Source organism: Magnolia sinica, chromosome 1, assembly GCF_029962835.1.
Source record: "Magnolia sinica isolate HGM2019 chromosome 1, MsV1, whole genome shotgun sequence".
Classification (NCBI taxonomy): Eukaryota; Viridiplantae; Streptophyta; class Magnoliopsida; order Magnoliales; family Magnoliaceae; genus Magnolia; species Magnolia sinica.
This window is the reverse complement of record NC_080573.1, coordinates 125,033,985-125,059,592: the sequence shown is the minus strand read 5'-3', so window position 1 is coordinate 125,059,592 and position 25,608 is coordinate 125,033,985. Positions and strand designations below refer to the sequence as shown.

Genomic DNA, 25,608 nt, shown 5'->3' with positions numbered 1-25,608 from the left:
ACTGAGTAAACTCTGTGTGGTTCACCATGATTTATATATTTTATCGACTCCATTCATTCATTTCACCGGATAATTTTAGATCCTGAGCCAAAAAATAAAGCATATAAAATGTTCAACTGAACCACACCACATATAACAGTTAAATTGAAGGTCTACCGTTGACAATTTCTTGAGAGCCATGGAAGTTTTGGATCAATCTTATATTTCTTTTTTCCCTTCATTCATGTCTTTATGATCTTATGAACAGGTTGGATGACAGATAAACATCACTGTGGGGCCTGGCAAGGTTTCAACGGTGGAAATCATTATCCCTGCTGTTTCCTGTGGTATGGTCCGCTTGATCTTTGAATATGCTTTGATTTTGGGTTCAACTCCTTAAATTAGATGGAAAAACGAATGGACGGTGTGGATAGATCACATACATTCAAAGTGTGCCCAACTGAGTTTACTCAGTACGATAAGACCGTACTGAGTAACTCCGTACGCAATCCGATTTCGAATTGATCGCCTGCGCATAGCAACTCGAAATGGAAAACAGCAATCATTCTCATTGACCAAGAAAACGACAAAGGTTCGGTATCTAAGATAATCCGATCTGGAAGATTGTCTGGAGCAAGCCCCACCCTGGGCAGAACCTATTAGATTAACGGTCTAGATCAGAGAACGCTGGACCACTCGTCCGTATTCAAGCTACACATCATCCGGCAATTTGGTACTCGGGCTTCAGCCCCGTGACTAGTAGGTGATCCAGACCGTTGACCTCAACGAAAATCGGTGGTCCAAAAATGCGCCGCGACGAACTAGAATTTTCTGATGAGTTTAGTCATGCGTAAAGTCTTGTACGGTACGCATTTCAAATAAATATCTCAATCCAAACCGTCCATATCATGATCGGCATTGAGGATGGTACTTGATCTAAAACTACCTCCTATCGAAATCAATGAAACGGATGGTTAAAATAGAATCTCATCAACGGTCCAAAAATCTCGTCAACGGTAAGAAATTAATAGAAAAAATTAAGTAAAAAAGATAAATGAAATATTCTCAAAAAACGTTCGTAAAACAATTTGAACGGTTTAGATCGAGTTAAGTTATGGACACGTGTCCAGTTAGTAAGCGCACGCGCACGCGCATGGATAGTCGTTCATGTACTATTCTTTCAACATGCTTGATAACTACGATGCTACGATGCGCCCTTCGCGTAAAGTACACACCTCCTCCCCGGAAAAACCCGCCAAATCGGTTACAGCTTGTTCGTCAGTCACCAACCAGTCGAGAACCAAAGCCAGAAAATAACTGCTGAAAACAACGAGAACTCTCTCTCTCTCTCTCTCGGAAAACCAAAGGAAGAAGGGTCTGATCTCTGCAAAACCAGAATCTAGGGTTAGCGTTGGATTAAAGCGGGTAATGAGATTAGGGTTTTAAACCTTTTTCTCCTTTCTGCTTTCAATGTCCCAAACACCAGAGATTAAGGTTAGGGTTTGGTTAGATCTGTTACGGAAGCCCTAGATTCCTCTCTACATTTTGATCTCCTCTCTGATGGCGATCATAGGCGACGCTCTCCGCCAGGCTTTCATGCCGAAGCATGAGTATGAGAGCCTCCGCGAAGAGGAGAAGGCGTGGGGGCGTCTCCAGAGACCGCTTCTCATGTTCTTTGTCACGGTCGTCTGGTTCGCTGTCATTGTATCTGCTTTCGCCAGCTTGAAGATTGTCTTCCCTGCGGATGATGGGAGCCGTAGCTTCTGCCATACCGGGGATCGCCGGATCCAGGCAGCGCTGCCGATGAATGCCACCCGGGACCCGGATCGGTTTCCAGGTGCATTTTATCTGACAGAGGAGGAGGCAGCGGACTACTACTGGATGGTTGTGTTTGTGCCGTCAGCAATCGTCTTCTTTGCATCGGTGGTTTACCTTTTTGCAGGTGAGGGTCTTGGAGTTTTTCTGGTTCTTTCTTTCATTTTTTACCCTAGTGTCATAATCGTATAAGATCTTTTTCTTAGTTTGATATAAAAATTCAAAACACCTATGAAAAAAAAGAAAGAGAGTGAGAATTCGAATCAGTCAATGAGGGTTTTGCTAGTTCCACACGTGTATGGAGCCCTGGCACACAAATCCCGATATGAAGCAGTTTACAATGTCTGAGCTGTTCATCTGGTTGGAAGCAATGCGTAGATCTTCTGCTTCAAATAAGCCTGCTGCACTCTGGTGAGCCACAATGTACAAAGTAAACTGACAGTTACAACAAATTTTTTCTGGCTGTCCATTTATTTTCATTGCTGTGGCTCACCTGAGTGCGAAATGCTCTGTTTTTACGCTACAATATCTAAACAGTGCACCCACCTGTTGGAAAGTTCAGATATCTCACACGTGTTGTATATTGGAATTGTGCCTGAGTGTGGAATGGCAGGGGCTGCTACATGAGTGTGCAATTAGCAAATCCCTAATCGATGATATCATATCCAAATTCCTTTATGTGAAAAAATTCTGCTTGGATTTTAAGAGTTGGTTTCAGGCAAAGAAATCTAAAGATTTGAAGCATAAATGATGATGAAACATAAAAGAGTATTTATTAACTCAGTAATTCCATTTTTAATAATCAGGGGAAAATTACAAAAGGGATTTGTGAGTGTAGGAAATTGTCTAGCTCTTATAAGTTGTGTATCTTTGGAATGCTTGAGGAGGTTTATTTTCCGAGATGGATGGATTTATAGTAGAGTTTGAAGATGGAATCACTTGGGTTGATTTTTAGCCTTGTCCTTTGGAGCATGGACCAAGGGGAATGGTTCTACTTCAACCATGAATGAGTCTGAGGACCATCACCCCTCTAGCAGAGGTTTTTGGTTGGAGAACGATGCTGAGAAGGTTTTAAGATTTGAATGTCTTCAACATAGAAGCACATGGTTCTGAATATAGGCTAATGTGCTGTGTTGGGAAACTGTGGATAATCTGTTCATTCATTCTGAGGTAACAAGATGGTTCTATTGTTTCCTTAATCTATTTGCCATCTCGGGTCTTTCCTATGAAGGTGCTAGAGTTGGTTGTGGATGACCCATGGGTCCTCTTGCTTTTTGTTTTTGATTGGTAATGAAATTTTATTTCACAAAGAAGAAGAATAGAGAAGGGCATGTAGCAATCCAAGCAAAACAAAGAAAATATAAACAAATTACAACTGGAATTTCCCTAAAAGTAAAACAAGCAGGGAGAGGAAAAAGAAAAAGAAAATACCAACATTCATATAAGCATTGCCCTTGATTGCAGTAAGCTAAGACGTTCAGCTTCATCATGTCTCTAGGAACAGTTGGCAAGAAGCTAATCGGACAATTCTAACTAAGGTCCTGAACTTCCTCCACTAGGTCTACAATGCACCAATTATAATCTAGGCTTCCCCATGAAATCACATTTTCAGAATCTCCTTAAGTGACAACTGGAAGGAAATCTTTTATTAACTGCCAGTTTGATAGCTTGTGATAGCACCACTGCTATAGCATATTTTAAGTCTTTAATGCCAAGGGCTCCTAAGAACTCCCTTTGAGGTAGGCCCATGGCCCACTATAGGGCCTAGCCGCCCAACATCTGCTGTTTCTGGGCTAGATTTGGGGGCTAAATGTCAAAGATCACGTTTGCCATTTGCAGAAGATAGGGTGGCTAATATGGAAGATATGATTGGAGATTGGCCTATTTGGTAGATTTGTTCTTGCTATTTTAGGCCAAATCTTTGTTGGTGGATTATTTTCTTAAATAAATTAAAGATTGATTTGAACTTAAGATTGATTTTAGGTCAATCTAATAGTTGGAAGATTTTCATTAAAGATTCATGGGATTTCTTTAAGGTTGATGAAAGAGGAGGTGGTGTAGAAGTTAGGCATTTTTCATTTTTGAGTTGTAAGTTTTCTTAAATATTGTGAGAGAATAAGTTTGAATATCAATAAAGTTCTTCCTCTGTTCTCAAATATTTATTGTGAGCATATATGTGTTCGTTTCTTTGCTATTTGGGTGTTGAGATCGCATTAACTTGATAATTGAGTTGCACCATTTTTGTATTAAAGTGGGTAACAATTGAGGTTAAAAAAAAAAACTTTGCATTATCTCTTAATGGCTTCTAAAGGGGTGATATAAGAAGAGTTTACGTAAGTAACCCAAGTCGTGCGCTCACAAATGAGTAGACCGACTCACGCACATGGTGGGCAATCTCACTAGTCAAGTGGGGGAGCTCTGGTATGGAGGGAATTTTGAGACCGAGGTTGGAACATGGGGACATGTAGGGGAAGATCTCCGTCGAGGTCCTAACCAACAACGGGTAGCTGCGGCTGATGAAGATACCAAGGATCAAATCTCTTGATTGTTGGAATGTGATAGAGAACTCGAAATCAAGATAGAAAATTTTGGAATTTCGCGGTCATTTATGTGTTGACGAATTCATTGATTGGCTAAGTACAATGGGAAAAAAAGGTGTTTAAGTATAAGGAAATTACAGGCAATGGAAAGTTAAATTTTGTAGCAATAAAGTTTTTGGTCACCTATTAGGATGGTGGGGTAATCTTCGAGCCGAAAGAATCTGTCAAGCTAACTGCTAAGGAGAAAGCAAATTCTTGCGAAAAGATGAAAAAGAAGTTTAAAAGGAATATCGTACCCATGACTCATGCTCGTGACCTCTATCAATGATGTTGCAATCTATGTCAAGGGAACAAATTGGTAAATGAATACAGCGAAGAGCTCCATACCTTGGCATTCACGGATAAGGCTTCATAATTATGAAGACCAAAAGATTTCTAGATATCTTAACCAGATATAAGAAGTGACTTGGCTTTTAAAGATGTATTCAAGGTGTTCGATGCATATACACTTGCATTAAAAGCCGATGAGATAGGCAATGGGGGACTTGGGAGACTATCTGGTGCCCCATGAGGATTGTCATCAATGATGGGGTAGCAAGCTGAGATTCCACGTAAGGCAACCATATGGCCTCTCATAAGTCAAGGGATGATGGGCCAACCTCCAACAATTAAGCCAAACCCCAACCCCAGGGTGGTTGTTATGGACAATGGGCTAGTGCACCCAAGACGTGGCAAAACAACTCCTTTTGTATGCTTTAAATGTGGACAATTGGGCCATCACTCTTTTCAATGGTCTTAAATCCATTTTAAATTGAATTTGGCTGAGGAAGGAGAATATGTTGCACTTCCGACTTTATGAAAGTCGACGTCATGGAATATGATGAACTTGCATATGAGGACCGGGCAAATTTAGTAGATGTATATGGTGATAGGGGTGATTAGTTGGTTATCCAATGGGCTATGTTGTCGATGCCTCAGGTGATTGAGGAGGGCGGTGGTTGTCACATAATATCTTGGGATTGTTACCATAGTAGCCCTATGGTTTGGTTGATGCACCTTTTCATCATTCCTTTTCAAATATTTATTTTTTTATTTGTGGCCCTATGACACCTTTTTGCATTTTCCAGGGATGAAAATAACCTTGACATTGAGCCTCGCACCCGTATGAGCAGTTTTATGTGGGGGAAGTTGAAGGGTCCATGCTGATGTATGATGTGGGCTCTTGCAATCATGATTGAGCCTACTCTTCAGGAGCTCCAATCCGTTCATAATGTCGTACATCTATGGACGAAGGAAAAATAGTAATTTCAACCTTCTGTTGCCCATAATAAGTGATAATGGTGTGTTCGATTCCAACTCTTTCCTGTGGTGTGGTCTACCTTTGCTGTGGATATGCCTCATTCTTGGGCCTATGCCCTTAAATTAAAAATCAAAACCACTAGATGGTGTGAATTTGACACATACCTCATGGTGGGCCTCGCAAAAGGTGTCTGAAAACCTATTAGTAGGGCCCAACTCCGTGAAAATGACCCATTTGGAAGTTTTGGATTTTTCAAAGAGGGAAACCGACTGAAACCCTTCTTCCTTCGAAGTTTCCTTGGTGGGATCCACCACTACTCTCCGACCATTCCATTCTCCGGCGTTCTTTTCGAAAAAAAAGAGACCGTTAGAGTCTTCTCTTTTCTGTCTGACTGTTCACTGACCTTACGTCTACAATATCAACATAAGAAGTAAGAAGATAGATAGCTGTAACCTGTTTTATAGGATTTGTATTGCAAACATATTGAAAAAATTGTAAATCTTCTTGGTGCCAACTTTGAATCAATCGTGGCCCGTTGCACATGACAACCACGACCCATTACACTTGACAACTACGACCTGTTCCACTTGACAACCACGACTTGTTCCACGTGACAACCACGACTCGTTCTACATGACTACCACAACCTGTTCTACATGACAATGACAGCCTGTTTTGTCACATGACTATCGGATAGCTTGGGGAAACAAAATTTGGGGGAACCTTTCTCACGGCCCAACCATCACTGTTGGATAGCTTGGGGAATCACTCATATGGTCACATCTATTGCACGAAGAAAAGATGTATTACACATTAGTTATGACAAATAAGGAATATTATAATGGAAACAAAATGAATGTGAAATAAGACAACAATAAATATGTATAGGGCAAATGAGCATCTACACATGTTGTATGTTTTGGGATGGTGATCCTTTATTGCAGAATTAACCGTTTCCTTTAACTATCGGTACGCCACAAAGCCCTAAGGGTACCTATTAAACTTTTCTAAATAATTTACTAACTTTACGTATTTATACAACCTTTCTTACCAGGAGATCCTATGACTTGCATTTCGACACACAGGAGTAGTGCCATCTTGTCTGCATCCTTATGTCTGACCCATGAAGTGATCGGAAGGCTACTAATAAATCCGTCTTCAAAACAACTGCCTGATACAAATATTTCTCCCTAATCCCCTTTCCTTTCCTACCCCCAATCAGCTTGCAGCGGGATATAGGGTCCAGACCTTGGGCCCATTATCAAGGCGAAGTCCATTTTCATGAATGGCAAAATGGTGCCTTGCATTTCAAATCTCAGGTCACCAATGTGTCTTTGCATAAGACAATGGATCATGATCATGAAATCACTATTGTGCTTCATTGAAATCCAATGAAAACCCAAAGCATGTTTTCTTAAACAACTCTCTCCGAATACTGCCCTTGCCAAAATCGTCTTTTAGGTCCTTTAAAAATTGAATGGAACACTTCGTCGATACTTGTGCATTCTTGTAATCCAAGTACGGACCAATAATTTTTGATATTTTTGATTTTGCAATGCATGTAGAGGAAGTATTAACATCTAAAAAAAATTAAAATAGAATAGAAAAAATAAAAGTAATTAAAATAATAGGTATTGTGGTTGTCATGTGGTTAGGGTTGCTGTTGTCATGTGGAAAGTGATCACAGTTGTCAAGTGGATCTGGATTGTGGTTGTCATTTGGAACAGGTTGTAGTTGTTTTGTGAAACGGGTCGTGGTTGTTCAACAAAAACAAACACAAAAAAAACATCTATTTCCTTTCTTGTGTTCTTTATGACGATCTCGACCCTTATAATGTCAAACCCTTACAATGATCCCTTCTCTGAATGATAAAAACAAACATTTATCTCCTTACAATGCTCCTTTCTCCCCATAAGCAAACTGGATAGTACACGAAAAAACACAAAAAACCATAAAACTATCTTTCTCCTTACTTGTGGCTGCCATTTTTCCAAAGAGTAGTTATCGGAGAGTAAAAAAAGATAGTTTTTTTTTTTTCCCGGCCAAAGAGAATGTTGGAGGGGTCTACACTAGAGAATGGAACACCAAAGAAGAGTTGGCCAGAGAGTGGTGGTGGGTCCCACGAAGGTAGCTTGGAAGAAGAAGGGTTTCAATTTTCATATTTAAAAAATTAAAAAATTCTAAACGGGGTCCTCTCCATGGAGTTAGGCCTTATTAAACGGTCTTTGGACATCGTTTTTGGGGCCCACTTTAAGGTGTGTCAAATCCATGGCGTCCAATGGTTTTAGTTTTAAATTTTAAGGGCAATGGCACAAGAACGAAAGATATCCACAACAAGGGTGGACCACACCACATGAAAGAGTTGGTATTGAAAGCCCACCGTTATTACTCGTGGGCCACAGAGGGCTTGGATCAGCCTGAAATTACTGTTTTACTTTCGTCCATTCTTGTACGACATTACGAGTAGATTGAATTTCTTGTAGAATTTACCTAATCATGGTTACAGGGGCCCACGTCATACATCAATATGGGGCCCGTTAACTTCTCCCGCATGTAACCACCTATTGGGCGTAAGACTTGATGCGAGGGGCATTTTTGTCCCTAAAAAATGCAAAAAAGGTGTTAGAGGGCCAAACAAATAAAGATGTGAAAAGGAAGGTTAAAAATATGCACTAACCAGATCATGGGGCTATTTTGGTAAAATTTCCTAATATCTTTCTCATCACTCTCACATCATTCCCACATCATGTGTGAAGAAATGCATGATTTTGGGAGACAGGGGGAAGTAGTGAGAGCATTGTTTCACAAGAATGATGGATAAATTAAAACTCAAAGAGCATAAACATTTACCATATTCATTGGTTCAAGAAATAGGGAGAAGTTTTTGTTAATTACAAGTGCTTAGTTTCCTTCTATATTGGATCTAAGTACAAGGATGTGGTATGATGTAATGTGGTCTCCATGGATGCATGCCACATTTTGTTGGGTAGATTGTGGCTGTGGGATTGAGGTATGATGCATTTGACTTGGGTTAACCCATATTCCTTCATCAACGATAGTGTTAATATCACATTGCACCCAATGAAACATCTTCCAACTCCCAAATTTGATAAAGATGGGGGTAAAAAATCGCTCAATGTATCCGCGGGGATTAGTCTCACTTCAAAAAAGAGGTGGGGACACCCCGTGTCTTCCCAAAAAAAAAAAAGTTTGAAGAGGAAAGCAAGGAGATTGGCATAATTTAATGTCTTGGTTCCTGAAGGAGACAAAAATAGTAAGATGTTTTGCCTTCCATACAAGAGCTCATTTGTGAATGTGAAGACTTAGTGCCCCGAAGAACTCCCAGTTAAACTTCCTCCCATAAGGAACATTCAACACCATATTGATTTAGTGCGGGGTTTGAGCATACCGAATATTGCATACTGTTGAATGAGTCTAGTTGAACATGCTGCGTGCCATCGACAAATTTTTGAGTTTCTTAAAAAGGTTTAATTTAGGAAAGCATGTCACCATGTGCTTTTCCTGCATTATTAACCCTTAAGAATGATGGACCTTGTAAGATGTTTGTAGACAGTCTTGCGATTTGTCGGGTTATTATCAAGTACCGGTTTCCTATTCTATGATCGAGTGATATGTTAGATATATTGCATGGAGTGAAGATATTTTGGAAGATTGACCTCAGGAGCAGATATTGTCAGGCTTCTCTGGCCCAAGGACGAGTGGAATACCGTGTTTAAGACTCAAGATGGGTTGTACGGGTGACTTGTGATGCTGTTTGGCATTCCAAACGCGCCGAGTACTTTCATTAGGCTGATGAGTGATGAACCCTCATGGGTAAGTTCTTAGTTGTTTATTTTGATGATATTCTTATTTTTAATCCTGATTCATCTGTTTACCTTGCGCACTTATGGAAAGTATTTGATGTCCATGGAAAGTATTTGATGTCCTATAGAGGGAGTTACTATTTGTTAACTTGAAAAAAGTGCTATTTCCTTGTCGACAATGTTGTGTTTTTGGGGTATTTGTGTTTGTAGAAGGGATTAAGGTTGACCGGGAGAAAATCAAGGCCATTACGTAGTGGCTTTCCCCACAAACCCTTTGGGTAGTTTGTTCTTTCCACGGCTTCACGGCATTTTATCAAAAATTTATCCAGAAGTTCATTACTATTATCACACCGATCTCGAGTCAAGAAGAAGTTTGGAGACAATGCCTATGGGAACGTGTTGCCAGATGATTACGATATCTCACTGATTTTCAATGTGGTAGATTTGTATGAGTACCATGGCGAGTTGCCTAACGTGCAAGATGAAGTCATTGTCAATATGGATAAACTACTCTTGAAGAAAAAGAAGTTCAACAAGTGTTGTGCATGAAGGCTACTAATACTCAACGGGCCCAATACTAGCAATACTTGGTGAAATGGAAAACCAAGCTCCTTTTAAATGCACATGGATTGCGGGCTGCAAATTTAAAAGATTGGATCTAGAACTCTACCAGTATAAAGCATCCAACTCGCTGGAGTTGAGTTCTTTTCAACTTGGGGGGAATGATGTAGGCCCCCAATGGCTGTCGTAGGGTCCAACATGAGCTGATTTTGGGCTGTTGTGGCAAGATTGGGGGCCCAAATATCAGAGATTACATTTACCATTTGTAGAAGATAGTGGATTAATGTAGAAGATATGGTTGAAGATTTTGGGGATATTTAGTAGATTTGTTTTTGCTATTTTAGACAAAATATTTGTTGGTGGGATTTTTATTTTCTTAACTAAATTATAGAAGATTGATTTGAAATCAATCTAATTGTTGGGGGATTTTCATTGAAGATTCATAGGGATTGTCTTTGGGTTCTAAAAAGGGGTGGTAGTGTAGGAGGTGGGCATTCTGCATTTTTTGATTTGTGAGTTTTTTAAAGTATTGTAAGAGAAGAAGTTTGAATATCAATAAAGTTATTTCTCCCTCTTAACTCAAGTATTTCTTGTGAGTGCATATGCGTTCATCTCTTTATGATTTGGGTGTCGAGAATATATTGACTCAATAACCAGGTTTCACCACCCCTAGAGGTACGCCTATTTCATCTTGAACAATGCTGCTAATCCTGATTAATGCAACTAGATCAAGAAGAAACTATTTGCAATGAAATTCAGTGTACTAGGCTACTAGCCTACTAGCTTTATGTTCAAATCACACAGGCGTGGGAAGATTCACATGTAGCAAGTAGAGAAAAGATGTAATGACTATGAGCAAACTCAACAACCCTCTAGTCTTGTACTAGAGATCGTAACTCCCCACAACACTACTACTGTAGGGAAACAATGAAATTTTGCTCAAAGAACAATGTTATTAATCTATATTATTTCATATGGTTTGTGCCTTATTTACAAGGAGAGGCTTATAAGGCTCTTTCTTTTTGAAAAAGAATCCCTAGCATAATCTAGAGGGTCTAAAAATATAATTGTTTGCTAGCATTAGAGGGATTTCTTAACAGAAATAGGAAACCTATAAAACAGAAAAATCTAATAACATGTATTTCTTAACATAACGATATATTTCCTAACATAAAAATATAAAAAAGGAAACTTGAAACAATCTAAAAAGGAAAGTGGGCCTTTTCTTGTGCACACATGTGGAATGGGATGCGATTGCATCACTAGCCATCCCGGGATTCCTAAGAGACATCGAGATTGATCTTTATGAAACCAATTGGGGGCCCTTTCTAAGCCACTATATTTTTTGGACTTCTCTAGTTGCAGTTAAGGACCTCAATCCAATTCGAGACCATCATTTTATGAAGAAAACCTCTTAGCTTGGGAATAACCTTAACCTAAGCCTGAATAAGGGAGAGACCAGCACTTGCATTGGAAGTCTTGTGTTTGAGGATCTTAGAATTTCTCTTGATCCAGATTGCCCACATTATTGCATGCACTGACATGCTCCACAAAATTCTACCCAACGAACCCCAAGCTGCAGCTGACAACACCAAATAGCTCCAAAACAGATTCGGAAAACCCATAGTAAGCTGAATTTTGAGAGGATGCCTGCCCCGACAGCCCTAGCAAAGTTGCAGTGAATAAGGTGGTTCACACATTCCTCATTAGTACAAATAAGGGACACATATTTGGCATCGCCATGCCCCTTTTTCGAGAAGATCAATGTTCAAGATCTGTCCTAAGCAAGCAATCCAGAAGAAGGCTCTGGCCTTCCACAAAGTAGCAATGGCCTAGATGTTCCCAAAAGCCGCAGATCTGCAGTGGTCCCACCTGAGATTTCCATGGCAAGATGGAACATTAACATAAGCTGCTCATGGAGTTTCGCCAAACTGGCTATTTCATTGTCCTTAAGATTTCAGTGAAATGAGGGAAACCTTGCTACCTTTCCTCCAAGAAGGTGCAAAACCTATCTGCCAATGCATACAGGCTGACAAACCTCCTGTACAATGGGACATATGAACACCTTACGTCTTCCCAAAAGCTTAGATTACTCCCATTGCTGACCCTAAATCTGAAGTGGTTGTAGTAGAAAGAGTCCCTGCTCTCCAAATATGAGATCCCGTAGTGCAAGATGCAAGGTTCACATGATCACATCCTACCCATTTAATAGCAACTCTGAATTCGAAGACCTTTCTGATAAGTGATGCCTCTACACCCCCCAATCTCCACCAGCATTTGCCCAACATCGCCAAATTAAATGTCCTGATGTCTCTAAGGCCCAGGCCAGCTGCTCTTCTAGGCACACGTAACTCTTTCCAAGCCATCACATGAAATTTATGCAACTTTCCACAGTCGTTCCACAAAACACGTTTCTGGATGGCCTGGATTCTTTGCTGCTTCTTTCATTGGATATCACTGGATATCTTTTCAATCGTATCTTTCAATCTCACCTTTCCAAACACCATGCCCTGGCCTGACAATAGAAAGTGAAATGCCTTGATGATTTGAAGGAGGCCACCATGCACCCGATCTCCTGCGCACTAGGCTTTGAGTCTTTGACTGCCCATGGTCAAGATTTAGCCCAATCACACTACTTTTGAACAAATTCACTCTTAGTAGTTAGTACACATACCGCTTCAAAACAAAGAAGGATAGCCCTAAAACTTCGAGCATCACTGACTGTACCATCCCAAACGAAAGGGTGTCATTTGCATACAATAGATGAGAGATGCTACTGTTTCCCACCATCATTCATTCTGATGATATCCTCCTAAGGCTCTGGGTCCAAATATTCTTGACAAGGCTTCTGCAATTGTGGAGAATAAAAGGGGGGAGAAAAGGTCTCCCAGTGTGATCTCACGCTGGTCCTTGAAGAGGCCCTTCAAAGTCCCATTGATTAACAATGAAAACCAAGGAGAAGAAATGCAAGCATGAACCTAGGGTGGCCACTTCATGCCAAATCCCATCCTACCCAACAAGTATATCGAGAATTTCCAATTCATAAGCCCTTACTAGATCAATGTTAAGGGGAAATCCCTTCAGCCCCTTCCTGATGTATTCATCATTGATTTTGTTGGTGATGAATGGCCCATCCATGATTGATCTCCTGGGCCAAAGGCACTTTGGTATCCAGTGGTAACAATGTTAATCACACGGCATAACCTTGACTCTGATCTTATGCACGCTAAGGCTAATAGGCTTGAAATCGGCCATGGTCTCAGCACCATCTTTCTTTGGGATGAGGGACAAGAAGAACCCAATGACTTGCTGATGACCACCTCATTGAGAAACTCCTGGAATACCACCATCAGGTCAGCTTTAATTGTATCCTAGCAAGAATGAAAAAAAGGCCAGAGGGAATCCATCAGGCCCAGGAGTCCTATACCTCTTGGCTTCAGAGATAGCAATGAGAACTTTCTTGTGAATTCATATTCTAGATCCTCAGCTTCCTCAGGAGAAATTCCATCAGACATAATAAGAAGGCAGACTGAGAAAATTAAATAAATATATAGCATATCTCATTTTTGCTAGTGAAGATCTCACCACGATTTTTGATAGTGGACATCCGATGTGCTCTTATTGTCGCACTTGGCATCCTGTAGAAGTAGGCGGCGTTGCTACCCCCTTCTCCAATCCATTTGTCTTGAGATACTTGCTTCCTGGATTTCCTGTCCTAAGGGTGGCTTCCATCTCCTCAGCTGCAGTCACTTTCCTAATCGCAGCCTCCGGAGATAGAGATCCATTGGTCCTTTTGTTACTAGAGCTGTCTTTCGCTGATGATCCAGTTGAGTCACAACTCGCCCAACTCAGGGTTGAATCGGCTTGACTTGCCCGAGTTGTGGGTGACTTGCGGTATCGAACCGGATCGGATAGCTCCCAATCCTAGCTGGATCAAGCCTGTCTGAGTCTTAAAACCATGACTGGTAGGATCTTTAGGATTTAAATTGCTTCTGATGGGATGATTATAGAAATATTGATTGCATCATCTCTGTGGCGATTGTTAAGAAATCATTATGGGGCATTAGAGTCTATAACTTGGTAAGAGGTTGCAATGCGCTGACAAAATGTGCTACTAGAGGGGAAGACTTAATTGTTTAATGAAGCGGAAGAGGCATTTGGAGGGTACTGTTAAACTCAGTTTTTGATGGTAGCCGATGTGGGAGTCTGAAGCCTTTGTCATAGGTGACATTTGTTATGTTGATTAAGGTGAAGGGCTGTCATTTTGGTTCAATTGGTTTTACAGACCAATCAAGCTAGGGGAGGAGCTCTGTTAACTGGCTTATGATATATTGTATCTTATTGCATCCATTTCTCTTGTTGCAGAAGCTGATTCATTTGATGTAGTTAATTAGCGACTCTGCTTGTTAAAGGTGCTCCACCCACTCCCAAGCCCCAGTAAAGGAGATTGATGTCATCTATGCTGCTGGTTGTTGAACTTCTTCGAAGCAATTTTGAGAATTCCTGTTTTGCATCTTTTTTGATGAAACGGGATTCATAAAGTTGACCCCAAATAGAAGGGATAACGCTCTGATGATGGTGGAATCGGCTTTGAGAAAGGCTTGAGCCTTGACAGACTTGTTTACTCTCCAACCATATTTTGGATGTCCCAAAAGAATTGCTTATTTCTTTTATCAAATCATGAGCAAGGGCTGACCTAGAATAGCTGGGTGCCTGGGACAAGGCCATGATGATGAATGATGATCATGAGAGAGCTTAACAAGGATGCTATTTTATTAACTTGAGATGGTGTATCAAGGGTGCCCTCGAGTGTTGGGTAGTGTTTAACTCGTCTATCTTTGTACCTCTGTAGTGTCTTGTTAATGAGGCATAACTTCATAACCACCCCCGCCCCCAAAAAAAAAGAAGAAAAAAAAGTACACTAATTAGTTCTTTCAGCCGTATAGTCTCTCTTGGACCTACATTTGTCGGTTTTATTTTTTCCCCTCTAGTGGAAGTGCCAATTTTTAGTGTTCATTTGAACTTGGCTGGCTTGTAGCTGGGGTTAAGTTCTTCTTTCTCCATGTTTTTATACTAGGTATCCTATTGGTTTCTATGCAATTTAATGGTCATGTATAGATTGGTCAGGATACATATTTTATATGTTGCAAAATAATATAAACTTAAGATTTTTGATTTTATGCTAGATTTGACATGAAAAAGAACATGTAAAATTTGTTGTGCTGAAATCACAAAAATCTAACTGTATAGTTGGGACAATTTTTCTATTAATAAAGAAAAAGTCCTAAAAGGAAACCACTTAGTGAAAACCTGTCTGCAGTTTGTAATCATGACACGTTAATTGTTGCCAATTTCTTGTACTCTACAGTTAATGAAATATAATCCATTTATGATGACTACTGATTGCAATATTGTAACCTAGCAATTCATTCTTTCTTCATCTTCTCTTCTTGCTTTATATAATTTTCTTGAAACACAAATAACTGTTAGTGGGTGCTTCTTGTTCTTGTTTGTGCGGCACTCTAGGTTCAAGATTTCCAGCTTTCTAATGGTTTTGTATGGCACAGGAATTGCTGTTGCTTATTCCGCTCCAATAAGACATGGATGCCTGAAGGTAGTTGAAAATAATTACTGCGCTTCAAAGAGGGGTACGTTTCATATGTGCATGTTGACCTAGATAGGCATTTTCTTCTGATATGGCATCTACTATGTATTGAACATCTTGTCTGGGTTAGACAGGATGTATGACTAAAAACATGTCACTGCAACTGCTCGTAATCTTTACATGCATTAATTAACTATTTGTGTAGGATTTCCATGAAATACCATCTATTGCATTCTTTCCTTCAGATTCTCTTATATCTTTCCTTCCCTTTCATTGTGCTTCTGTGCCTGTCGGTGTTGCTTGCTGGTATAATTTTGGTCATTTTGCTAGTACATGATATTACTTTCTCTTCCCCTAACTCTACTGATAAGTATACGAGTTATGTTAAGTCATATATGCAACAATTAGCAACCTCATGCTGTGCAATGTATGTCAATTGCTCGAACTTCCATTTATATGTGGAATTCTCGAAATTCACTGACTTATGTAGATCTTGGCATAGGCTATTCTTTGCCATATTTTGGTTTAGTCGAAAATATTTACCTTGCACTGTAGTAAATAGTGAATGATGGTTGAGGGCGAGTCTCTGATTGGAGTTGATTGTGATATACGTAGGTATAAACTCCCATTGCCTGCAAGATGTGATCAAAGCAGGGCGATAGACAGCTGTTTTATAGTTATTCAATTGAAGGTTTTCCTTTCTGTTGTACCACAGGGACGAGTACTATTGTTCTAGTCAATGTTTCAAAAACTGGATCAGATGTCGATCCATTTTTGTTGGTGTCTTGTCCAAACCAGTCAACCACACCGACCTGTGGCGTCTTGTAGTGCATAAATAAATTAAATGACAGGTATTGTGCCAAAAAGCACCTGTAACAGAGTTGGTGCATGTGCTTCTAAGCAGGAGGTTATAGGTCGAACTCCTACCCAGCTCATATAACTTCTATTCGTTAAAAATTAACAGTTGACCTCTGACCTGTCCTGTCCAACCAGGAGAAAATGGTTGACTCAGATGGTTGGCTGGTTGAGCTGAATGGGTTGAACAGTTACTCCTTCAGCATAGTTTCTAAGTGAGCCAACCCTTTTTATGGCCAGTGTGCCAGTCCAAACGAGTCCAACCAACGATCTGGTCTGTCCGTGTTTCCTGTATCAGATGTAAAATCGCAGGGCTGAGCCCCACTGACTTCAGTCCCATTTGGTGTGCTTTTGACAGAGTTGAAACTGAATTTGGGCACAAATAGTACGACCATTGTGCCTGTGGCAATCAAGGGGTTTTCTCTTAGGACTACAGGACAGCTTATACTGAACTGCTGCCGGATTTAGCTAGTGTTCAACTGGAGTTCTTCCAAACTTTGAAAACATGCAGCAGGCAAGTTGGAATTGAAGATATGTCCTTTGCTTTGGGGGTACAATAGACTATGGATATTTTACCATCTTAAAATACAATTTCCTGAGGAGAGTTGATCGTGTGCCTTGATGGTGCCAGGTTGGACATGAAGGAATAGGAATGTCGGATTTTGCTCCTTTGCATCTGGTGTTCAGCTCAGTGCGTTCTGTTGATGCCTGGTTCTGTGGTAACATCCATGGAAGCGTGCAGGTATAGTCCTAGAGGGCACTAAGGAAACTGTTATAAAATGCATGGTATAATTAGTTCTTTTAGGCCATCTGGAACAAAGGAGTAAAAGAACTTTCAACAGTAAAAGCTAATTGAACCCCCCATGTGATAGAGAGAGTTACACCTTGTCAGTTTTCAGGTGTTGTCCTTAAAGGAATTCTCGGGATCTAGGAGAGATGACTTTGAGAGGGATTTGGCTGAAGCTTTCTTGTAATGCCCCAGTTGTTTCTGTTTGTGGGTTGTGAGTGCCTTAAGGCCTTTCTATAATAAAATCATTTTTGAAGGAAAACCTAATAAATAGTGGTGGCAAGGGGGCTGAGCTGCCCAGCCCAGCCCTGGTGACCCCGGCCCCGAAGGGTCTGGGATTAGGCTTGAATTCTAGGCCCCCGTGTTCAGGCTGGGCGGGGCCAAGGCCAAGGATGAATAGCTTGGCCTGACTGGCCCATTGCCCTAGTGTGTACTCCATAGTACATAGATATTAGTAATGTAGATGATAAAGTTTATACTAGTGTGTGATGTGTATATATAGTAATGTAAAGAACTTTAATGCTATGGTAGAGTATATTGGATGATATGCAAGCAGTTACAAACTGTCCAAATTGTGGACCCCAGTTTAGATTAGTGGACTGTACATTGATGCACTCATTTAAGTCCATGCATACGATGGATAATTGGGTGTGGCATACACTTGGCCGATGAATGATCTTATTTTGCATAGGTGTGCCACCAAAAAACCTCGATACTTTGGACGAGCATGATGATTCATGAACGCGCACTTGCCAACTGTAAACCAAAACCAAGTGTAGATGTAGCATGTATGTAACTTTTCTCTAACTTATAGGGCCAGCCCTGACCTGATGTTGATGCAGGTTGGCCCTTATCCTGGCCTTAGCCCAGCCTAGCCCTCTAGGTTGAGGGCCTAGGCTGCACCTCTATAGTTCATTAGGTTTCTTGGGCTGAGCCAGGGCCAACCTGGCCTGGCCCTAGCATTGTCGATTGCCACCCCTACTGATAAAATTCTTTTACTGATAAGATTATAAGGAAGTCAGATTTTGCTTGTTCCTTGGAGGACAGATTTAGATATTGTGATTTAGTTTAATGTGAAGATTTTGACCACTTTGAAAAATTGCCTTTACTGGTATATCTCTTCTGTGAAAACATTGCTTAATTCTCAAGGGTGGCGATGGGCCTGTAGGGCCCGGGCTAATGATGAATGGCGCTGCCTGGCTTGTTGGCTCGGTCCAATCATCAAGTGGGCGATTGTTATACACAAACAATAGATGGTTTAAAGACACTTGTGATGCAGGATGGATGAGGAGAAAATAAGAAGAGGAGAATGGATTTTGCCAAAACACACACAAAATTCAAAGAGGTTGGATTTTTTCTTTAGCGTTTTTTGATTTCCACCCTTCTTAACAGTATATTCTCTAAAACACACTTTCTATCCCAATACACATTCATCTATCTCAATCATGTGGCCTTAGGAGGTCTCTCTCTCTCTCTATCTAAAGTTGGCCTTTGAGGTCTCTTTATATATACCTAGATACAAAAGATGATGATCTAAGGGCCTGTTTGGATTCGTGGAAAGCATAGGAGAGGAAACAGTATTTCTAGGAAACTATGGGAAAGGAAACATTGTTTTGTTTTTCAACAAGATATTTCAAGAAATTTAGGATATATTTCCAAATTTAGTTGTTTGGCAAAACAAAAAAATTTATTGGATTTTTTTTATAGCAATCATTGGCATGTGCCAGATAGCACATGGCACAAAAAAAAAAAAGGAAAGAAAAAAAGATAGCACATGGCACATGTAGGATGCTTGAAGATGGATAGTGGCACATGTGGCATACACAACATATGTGAGGCACTTTAAGCTAAATTGTGGGACATATGGAATATGTGAGGTACTTGAAGCGTACAGTGGTACCTGTCCACAAGTCATGCATTGTCACATTTGACATATATGGGTACTTGAAGGTAGATATGACAAGCACTTGTGCACATTGGCACATATGGAGTGACTAAAGATGGATGATGGCACATTGGTGCATGTGGGGTGCAAGAGAAGATGAATGGTGGTACTGGTACATGTGGCACATTAGCGCGTGGGGTGCAAGGGAAGATGGATGGCGCACATGTGGTGCATTACCACATGTGGGATGCTTTGCACATGTTGGCCGCAAGGGAAGATGGATGGTGGCACATGTATGGCACATGTGGCATAGTGGCTACGTCACATTGGCACATGTGAGCCTTTGAAGATGGATGGTGGCACATTTGGGTTTAACACTTAAGAAATTCATTTTCCTTCCATCATGGGAAAATGCCTTTCTTAGGGTTGGAGGTGGGAAAACAAATTGTTTGTTTTCCATCAAAGATAGGAAGTGTGAACTGGTGTTTCCCACAAATTCCCACAAACAAAAGGCTTGACAAACAGCTGAAAGGTAGTTTCATGGGAAACAATGTTCCCTTTCCTTTCCTTTCCATGAATCCAAACAGTCCCTAAAGAGGTCTTTCAAATCTAGACTTCACTAATTTTAGATCTAAATTTTGTCCTAGAGATTAACCTCTAAATTTCAAATTGAAAAAGGGAAATAAGTACTACTGGAAGGTACATTTTTTTTGGATCCATAAAAAGATTCTCAATCTTTAAAGATCTTCTCAAAATAACCAAAATATCTATAGTAAGTATGGGTTGCTTAACATCCAGCCCTAAAACCAAGGGTCTCCATCTGATGGTGATGGATAGCCTGGGTGCATCAATTTCCCTTGGCTTCGAAAGAGATCGTCCTCGATAGTTGTTAGCATTTCATCGGATTGATCTGACTTTGCAACATGTTTTCCTTGGTGATGAAAGTTGACAGTGAAGGTTTACTTGTTGGATCGGCACCACTTATATTGGATGGCATGGCACTGTAGATCACGCCACCTCTTTCGTCTTTGTGCTCTCCATCTTCTAGGTGCTGGTTTCCACTTCCGCTGTAATGGAGTTGTGAGTTAACTCTATATGCTCCTTCTTGAGGTGTTGTTGTCCTTAACATCTTTGTACTCTGATTTATATGCTCTGATTGTGGCTGGGATGTGATCAACATGTCCATGTCAACTTTGATGTACACCGTAGAATGCGACAGTTTGATAATCAAGATGATGATCTCCTCCTCTACCATTCTAACCGTTTATCTAATGGCAGTTCCATCAAATAATCATTTCACTCATCCATTCATAGATTCATTTATCAATCCACCAATGGACTTTGTGTGTATCTTCTTGCATTGTGGCTCATTCACAAAACACGCCATCTATTAGGGTTGAAAGTCGGGCGGGTTGGGTTGGGTTGGGTTGGTGCTCAACCCTAGCCCAACCCAAGGTTCCTATACCTCAACCCTAACCCAACCCAACCCAACCCAACCTCAGGTTAGGAATTCTCAACCCAAGCCCCAACCCAAGTAGGCTCGGTCGGGTTGGCCAGGTAGATATATGCTAATATTTTCATCATTATATTAGTCTTTTATATTTTCAATACACATCTTATTTTTTGTGCCTATAATTTTATTAATTATATATGTAGTTATTTATTGTAAAGAAGTTTATTTTTTCTAAACAAACAAGCTAAAATATAGGACAACTTTTAAAAGTCGTATTGTGTATCAAGCAATCTATTTGGGAGAGAAATCTGGCGTATCTTGTTAGCTTAGGTCATTGGAAACGACGTGGACCAATGAAACCCGAAGGCATTGGAATTTCCTGTGCCTTCAACATAGACGATCCACACTCAATTATAATTAATTTATGAGGAACTTAACTTATTGATTGGGTTCAGGTTGGGTTGGACAACCCGAGACCTCAACCTGAGTCCAACCCAAGTTTTATCGGGTTGGTGTTTGTATGGCCCAAGCCTGAAACCAAACCCGATACATGCTGCCCAAGCCCAACCTAATGTCGGGTCGGTCGGGTCAAACCCGCCCAACTTTCAACCCTACAATCTATCGGATCTTCTTCTTCTTCTTCTTCTTCTTTTTTTGGTTGTTGTTGTTTTTGATGATGTCAGGGTTTCCCCGCCCCATTTTGAGGCGAGACTATTCCTTGCAGCTACACGCAATCACCTGCAAACCATGTGCATCGGGTAATCTTGGGTAGGGGAATCGAACTCGCCATCTATTGGATCTTTAGACACTTCTTCTAATGAGTATTTGGTTTGTCTTTGAAATTCTCATATTCTTTGTAAAACTATGGCATCTCAAGTTTTACATCTTAAGTGTAGTCACGATCCTTCGATTTGGTCATCTGATCATGATTGAACGGAACATTGTTGGAATTGCTTACATCCGATTTCAAAGCTGCTGCCACCTTCTTGCACATGAGGAGATATGCAATCGACCCAAAATCTCACAGACGGTTCCCTCCATGTGATCATAGCTTTGTTTTACGTCCTCCAGACGTTCCTCTTGTTACCCGCCATTGGACTCATATATGCTCACGGATGAACTTGATCTGATACAAATTTGGTGCAGGATGGATGAGAAGAAAATAAGTGGAGGAAAAAAAGAAAGGAAAAAGAAAAAAAGAAGGCACACAATTCAAAGAGGTTGATTTTTGAAGGTTTTCTTCCGAGATTCTCTAAAAACTTACTCTTCCTGTTTGAATTTATATTCATCAACTCTATCTCATACATATGCCCTTCAATGTCTTTACATATACCTAAATACAAAAGATAATGATCTAAAGAGATCTTTCAAATCTACACATGGTAATTTTAGTTCTAAATCATATCCAAGAGATTGACATCTAAATTTCAAACCAAAAAGGGAAATAACAACTACTGAATAGATTCATCATCATCATTATCCAAGCCTTATCCCAAGTAATTGGGGTCTGCTACATGAATCCTTTTCCCCTATTCCACTCTATCAAGGGCCATAACTTTAGTTAGACCATAGGTCATCAAGTGATTTCTTACCATCTCCACCCACGTCCTTTCTGGTCTTCTCCTCACCTTTTTAGAGCCTTCAACGTGTACCAATTGACTCCTAATTGGCGCAGGTCTTGGTCTTCGTTGCAGAAGATATCTTTGCCAGGGGCAAAATAGCCAAAATATACCAAATATGGGTCATTTTACATCCAGCCCCATAACCAAGGTGGGTCCATCTGATGTGATGGATGGCCTCGATGCATCAAGTTGTGAGCAGTTCCCATTAGACATGTGTAGTTTAAAAGCGCTTTTAGATTAAGGGTCATGTTTTCATGATAAAAACCATGTATTTTGTGGGTCTTGTTGTGGATGGAGGGGATACCCTCCAAAAGTTCTTGGATTGAACTTTTTCAAACCTTTTATCGTTAACTATTTTCCTTACAGGGCTTGCCTTGGAGCCCAGCCCTGTAGGCCATGGCTAGGGCCAAGGCCTTTTTAGCCCAATTAGGGCTGGGCCAGGTCTTATGGGACTAGGACCAGATAGGGCCAACCCCAGCCTGGGCCTAGTCCGGCCCATTGCTGACTTGGGGTCTCATGGATTACATGGATGGCTGTATTTCTTTCGGAGTCTTGTATCACATAATTATTCATATTCCAGGTTGATCTGCTATTATTGTGCTTCTATCTTCTTCTTCCTTCTTTCTTTTTTATTTTTTTCATACTTGCCGGATCACACAAGTTCTCAGAAGTTGCCAGTTGCCTAATCATGTTGGAAGGATTGTAGTTGGGAATAATTTTGTTTTAAACTGTTTTCTTGAAAAAAAAAAAAAGAGAACTCAATAATTGCATTAACATTTTGAACACATACTTCAAATTTTTTTTGCAAAAAGCTCATTTTTCTTGGTCAAGGGTACTTTTGGTTGCAACATATATCATGAAATTTCACGATATTTCATGATTAATCAGTCTAATTTGATGCAAAATATCCTGAAATATCATGATATTTGGTGCAACCAAACACACCCTAAACCAAATTGAACTCGTTAAAGAAAAAGGAAGATGAATAATTGTACTAATTCATTGAGGAAGAGATGGGGGATTGGTTTTAGTCACCCAGTGATAGAGAATTGGGTTTTATGGGAAATGTGGAAATTTAGCGGAGTGATTTATTGAAGAGATGAACATGAGGGAGCCCACTGTTTGATTACATGCTTGCATGAATTGCCTGCATGATTCTTTACCTCTCTCAATGAATCAATTCAGAGAACTAATTTTGAGGATACATAAATTTACATGCGCATGCATGCTTTTTTACTTATTATTATTTTTTAAATTTTAGTCAGAACCGTCTGAGACTTCATTATCCTGTATTTGGTTGTTTCAATTTTTTTTCTTAATCGAGCAGTACTGTAAAAACAAAGTTGTCGCATTCCCTTTTCTTGCCAGCGTGGAATCTTTGCTATATGCAGGCAGGATACACAACAAGAAGAGGTTGATGCTCTTGAGAATTGAATGCAGAACCTTGGCTGTGGACCTTTTCTGTTTTTGTTTCGATTCTAAAGATAACTCAAATGCGATCAAGAATTGCTTTGTGACAAGTGTACAAAACCCCAGGCTATTTATCAAGCCTGGCCCAGCTTAAAAATGCCCAGCCCAAAAAATCAGGCTGCTATACACATTAGTCGGGATACATGTAATGTTGTGTGTGGACCATATGATGTTGGTCATTGTAATTTTTACTGCCAAACTTTTACGATACACGTTGCCACTTGCCAACATGATGACAAACTAGCCAGATTTCCAGTCAGGACCTCTTGATGAATGGATCAATTCACTCACATGTTTCTCACTCTTGTTCATGTGTTGCGAAGATTGTCCTCGGCTGGCTCATGAATTGAGTGAGCCAGCCTAGGCCCTTGGTACTCAGCAACATGTTTTTTGAGATTGATAATTTATTAGAGAGCCAAAAGGCAAAGACAACAACAGCAAAAACAAAAGAAAAACTAAACAGACCCAGCCACAGGAGGGTTCCATTCTTGGATTAACAAAAGCACCTTTCTTATAATAGTGCCAAGGAGTCGCTGCTATTCAAATTCGTTTCCAACCCAACAGATCATTGCACTGCAAGCAAGGCAATCCCCCACTTCGACTTGTCTTTAGAATAGGGACCACCCCCTGCATGCCACGAAAGGAACAGCTCCTCCATCATCTTTGGCATGACCCAAGGAACATTAAAGACCGGAAGAACACAGTCCCAGGGCAATGAATGGTTGTAAAAGAATGACGGTGGGAGGTGATCAGTACCAAGGGAAAAATGGTTGTAAAAGAGGCCTACAACCAGTTGTAGGTGATCCATTCTCTTGTATCATCTCAAACCTACATGCATGTTTGTTGCTCCTTTCCAATGACTGAAACTGCATCTTGTTATGTTATTTTAACTTCTTTCATATGATGATGTGCAGGAGGTGTCCGCTGCCTATCAATTCTCAACACAGTCTTTGCTGTTATTTTTGCTCTCCTCGCAATGTTTCTCGGCTCCAGCCTCCTAACGCTTGGGAGCAGCTGCTCTTCAGCCTTGTTCTGGTGCTATGAGATCGCTTCGTGGGGCCTGGTCATCCTGTATGGGGGCACTGCCTTCTTCCTGCGAAGAAAAGCAGCCGTTATTCTCGACGAAAGTGACTTTGCAGGCCGGAATCTCGGGCTGGAGATGTTGGAGGCACCCCCAGAAGTGACACCTGAGATAGAGAGGCGGGTGAACGAGGGATTCAAGGCATGGATGGGGTCGTCCCTCCTCTCCTCAGACGAAGAAGATGGGCCTGATGATTATCTGGAGGCTTATTCAATCCAAGTTGATTCTAGCCATCAACGAGTGTGAACCATCCATTCCATCATCTGGTTTATCAATTATTTCCTGGGTTTAGTCTTGTGGGTGTCTGACGGATTTCCAGAAGTGACGGTGGGGATAAGCATGCTTAGTCATGGATCATGAAAACCACTAGTTTCTCTGTTGGAGTAAAATGAAGTGGGTCCAATGGGTACCAATGGCTGGGATCTTACACAGGCTAGAAACTCAAAATTTCCAGAGAAGAAGCCACTTACACTTGTTTACTAATTGCCGAAAAATTGCCAAATGTGGAAGGAATCATGGAATGTATGTAAGCATTGAAATCCATCCGATTTCACTCTTTTACTCAACCCTTTTGTACTGATGAATCTACTAACCATAAGCATACACGAGTAATGGGCACTGTTCTGGTATCTCTTGGAATTTCTTAATGAGGAAAGGATCCTGTTAATTGCTTATATCTGAGTTGAAGTATTCAGCATTCCATCTCTTTTCTGTATGAGATCCAAACCGTTCTTCTACTGGGGCCTACTGTGAGTGATCTGTAGGTGTCCATTTGGCCTTGAATGTGGAACGGCTGGTTGGATTTTGCTCTAATTGTCCATTTGGCTGGCC

At 40.6% G+C, this 25,608-nt stretch overlaps 1 protein-coding gene across 2 annotated transcripts; it reads left to right on the top strand.

The window, feature by feature from the left end:
- Positions 1-1,206: 1,206 nt before the first annotated feature.
- Positions 1,207-25,451, top strand: LOC131257004 (uncharacterized). 2 transcript variants are annotated; one of them, XM_058258155.1, is made up of 3 exons: positions 1,209-1,921; positions 15,587-15,667; positions 24,611-25,451. In XM_058258155.1, exons 1-3 carry the CDS (start codon positions 1,540-1,542, stop codon positions 25,021-25,023), a joined length of 876 nt encoding a protein of 291 aa, XP_058114138.1. In that variant the 5' UTR covers positions 1,209-1,539; the 3' UTR covers positions 25,024-25,451. The 2 variants fall into 2 exon arrangements, with proteins under 2 accessions (XP_058114147.1, XP_058114138.1); XM_058258164.1 differs by lacking the exon at positions 15,587-15,667 and having other exon boundaries at positions 1,207-1,921.
- Positions 25,452-25,608: the final 157 nt, after the last annotated feature.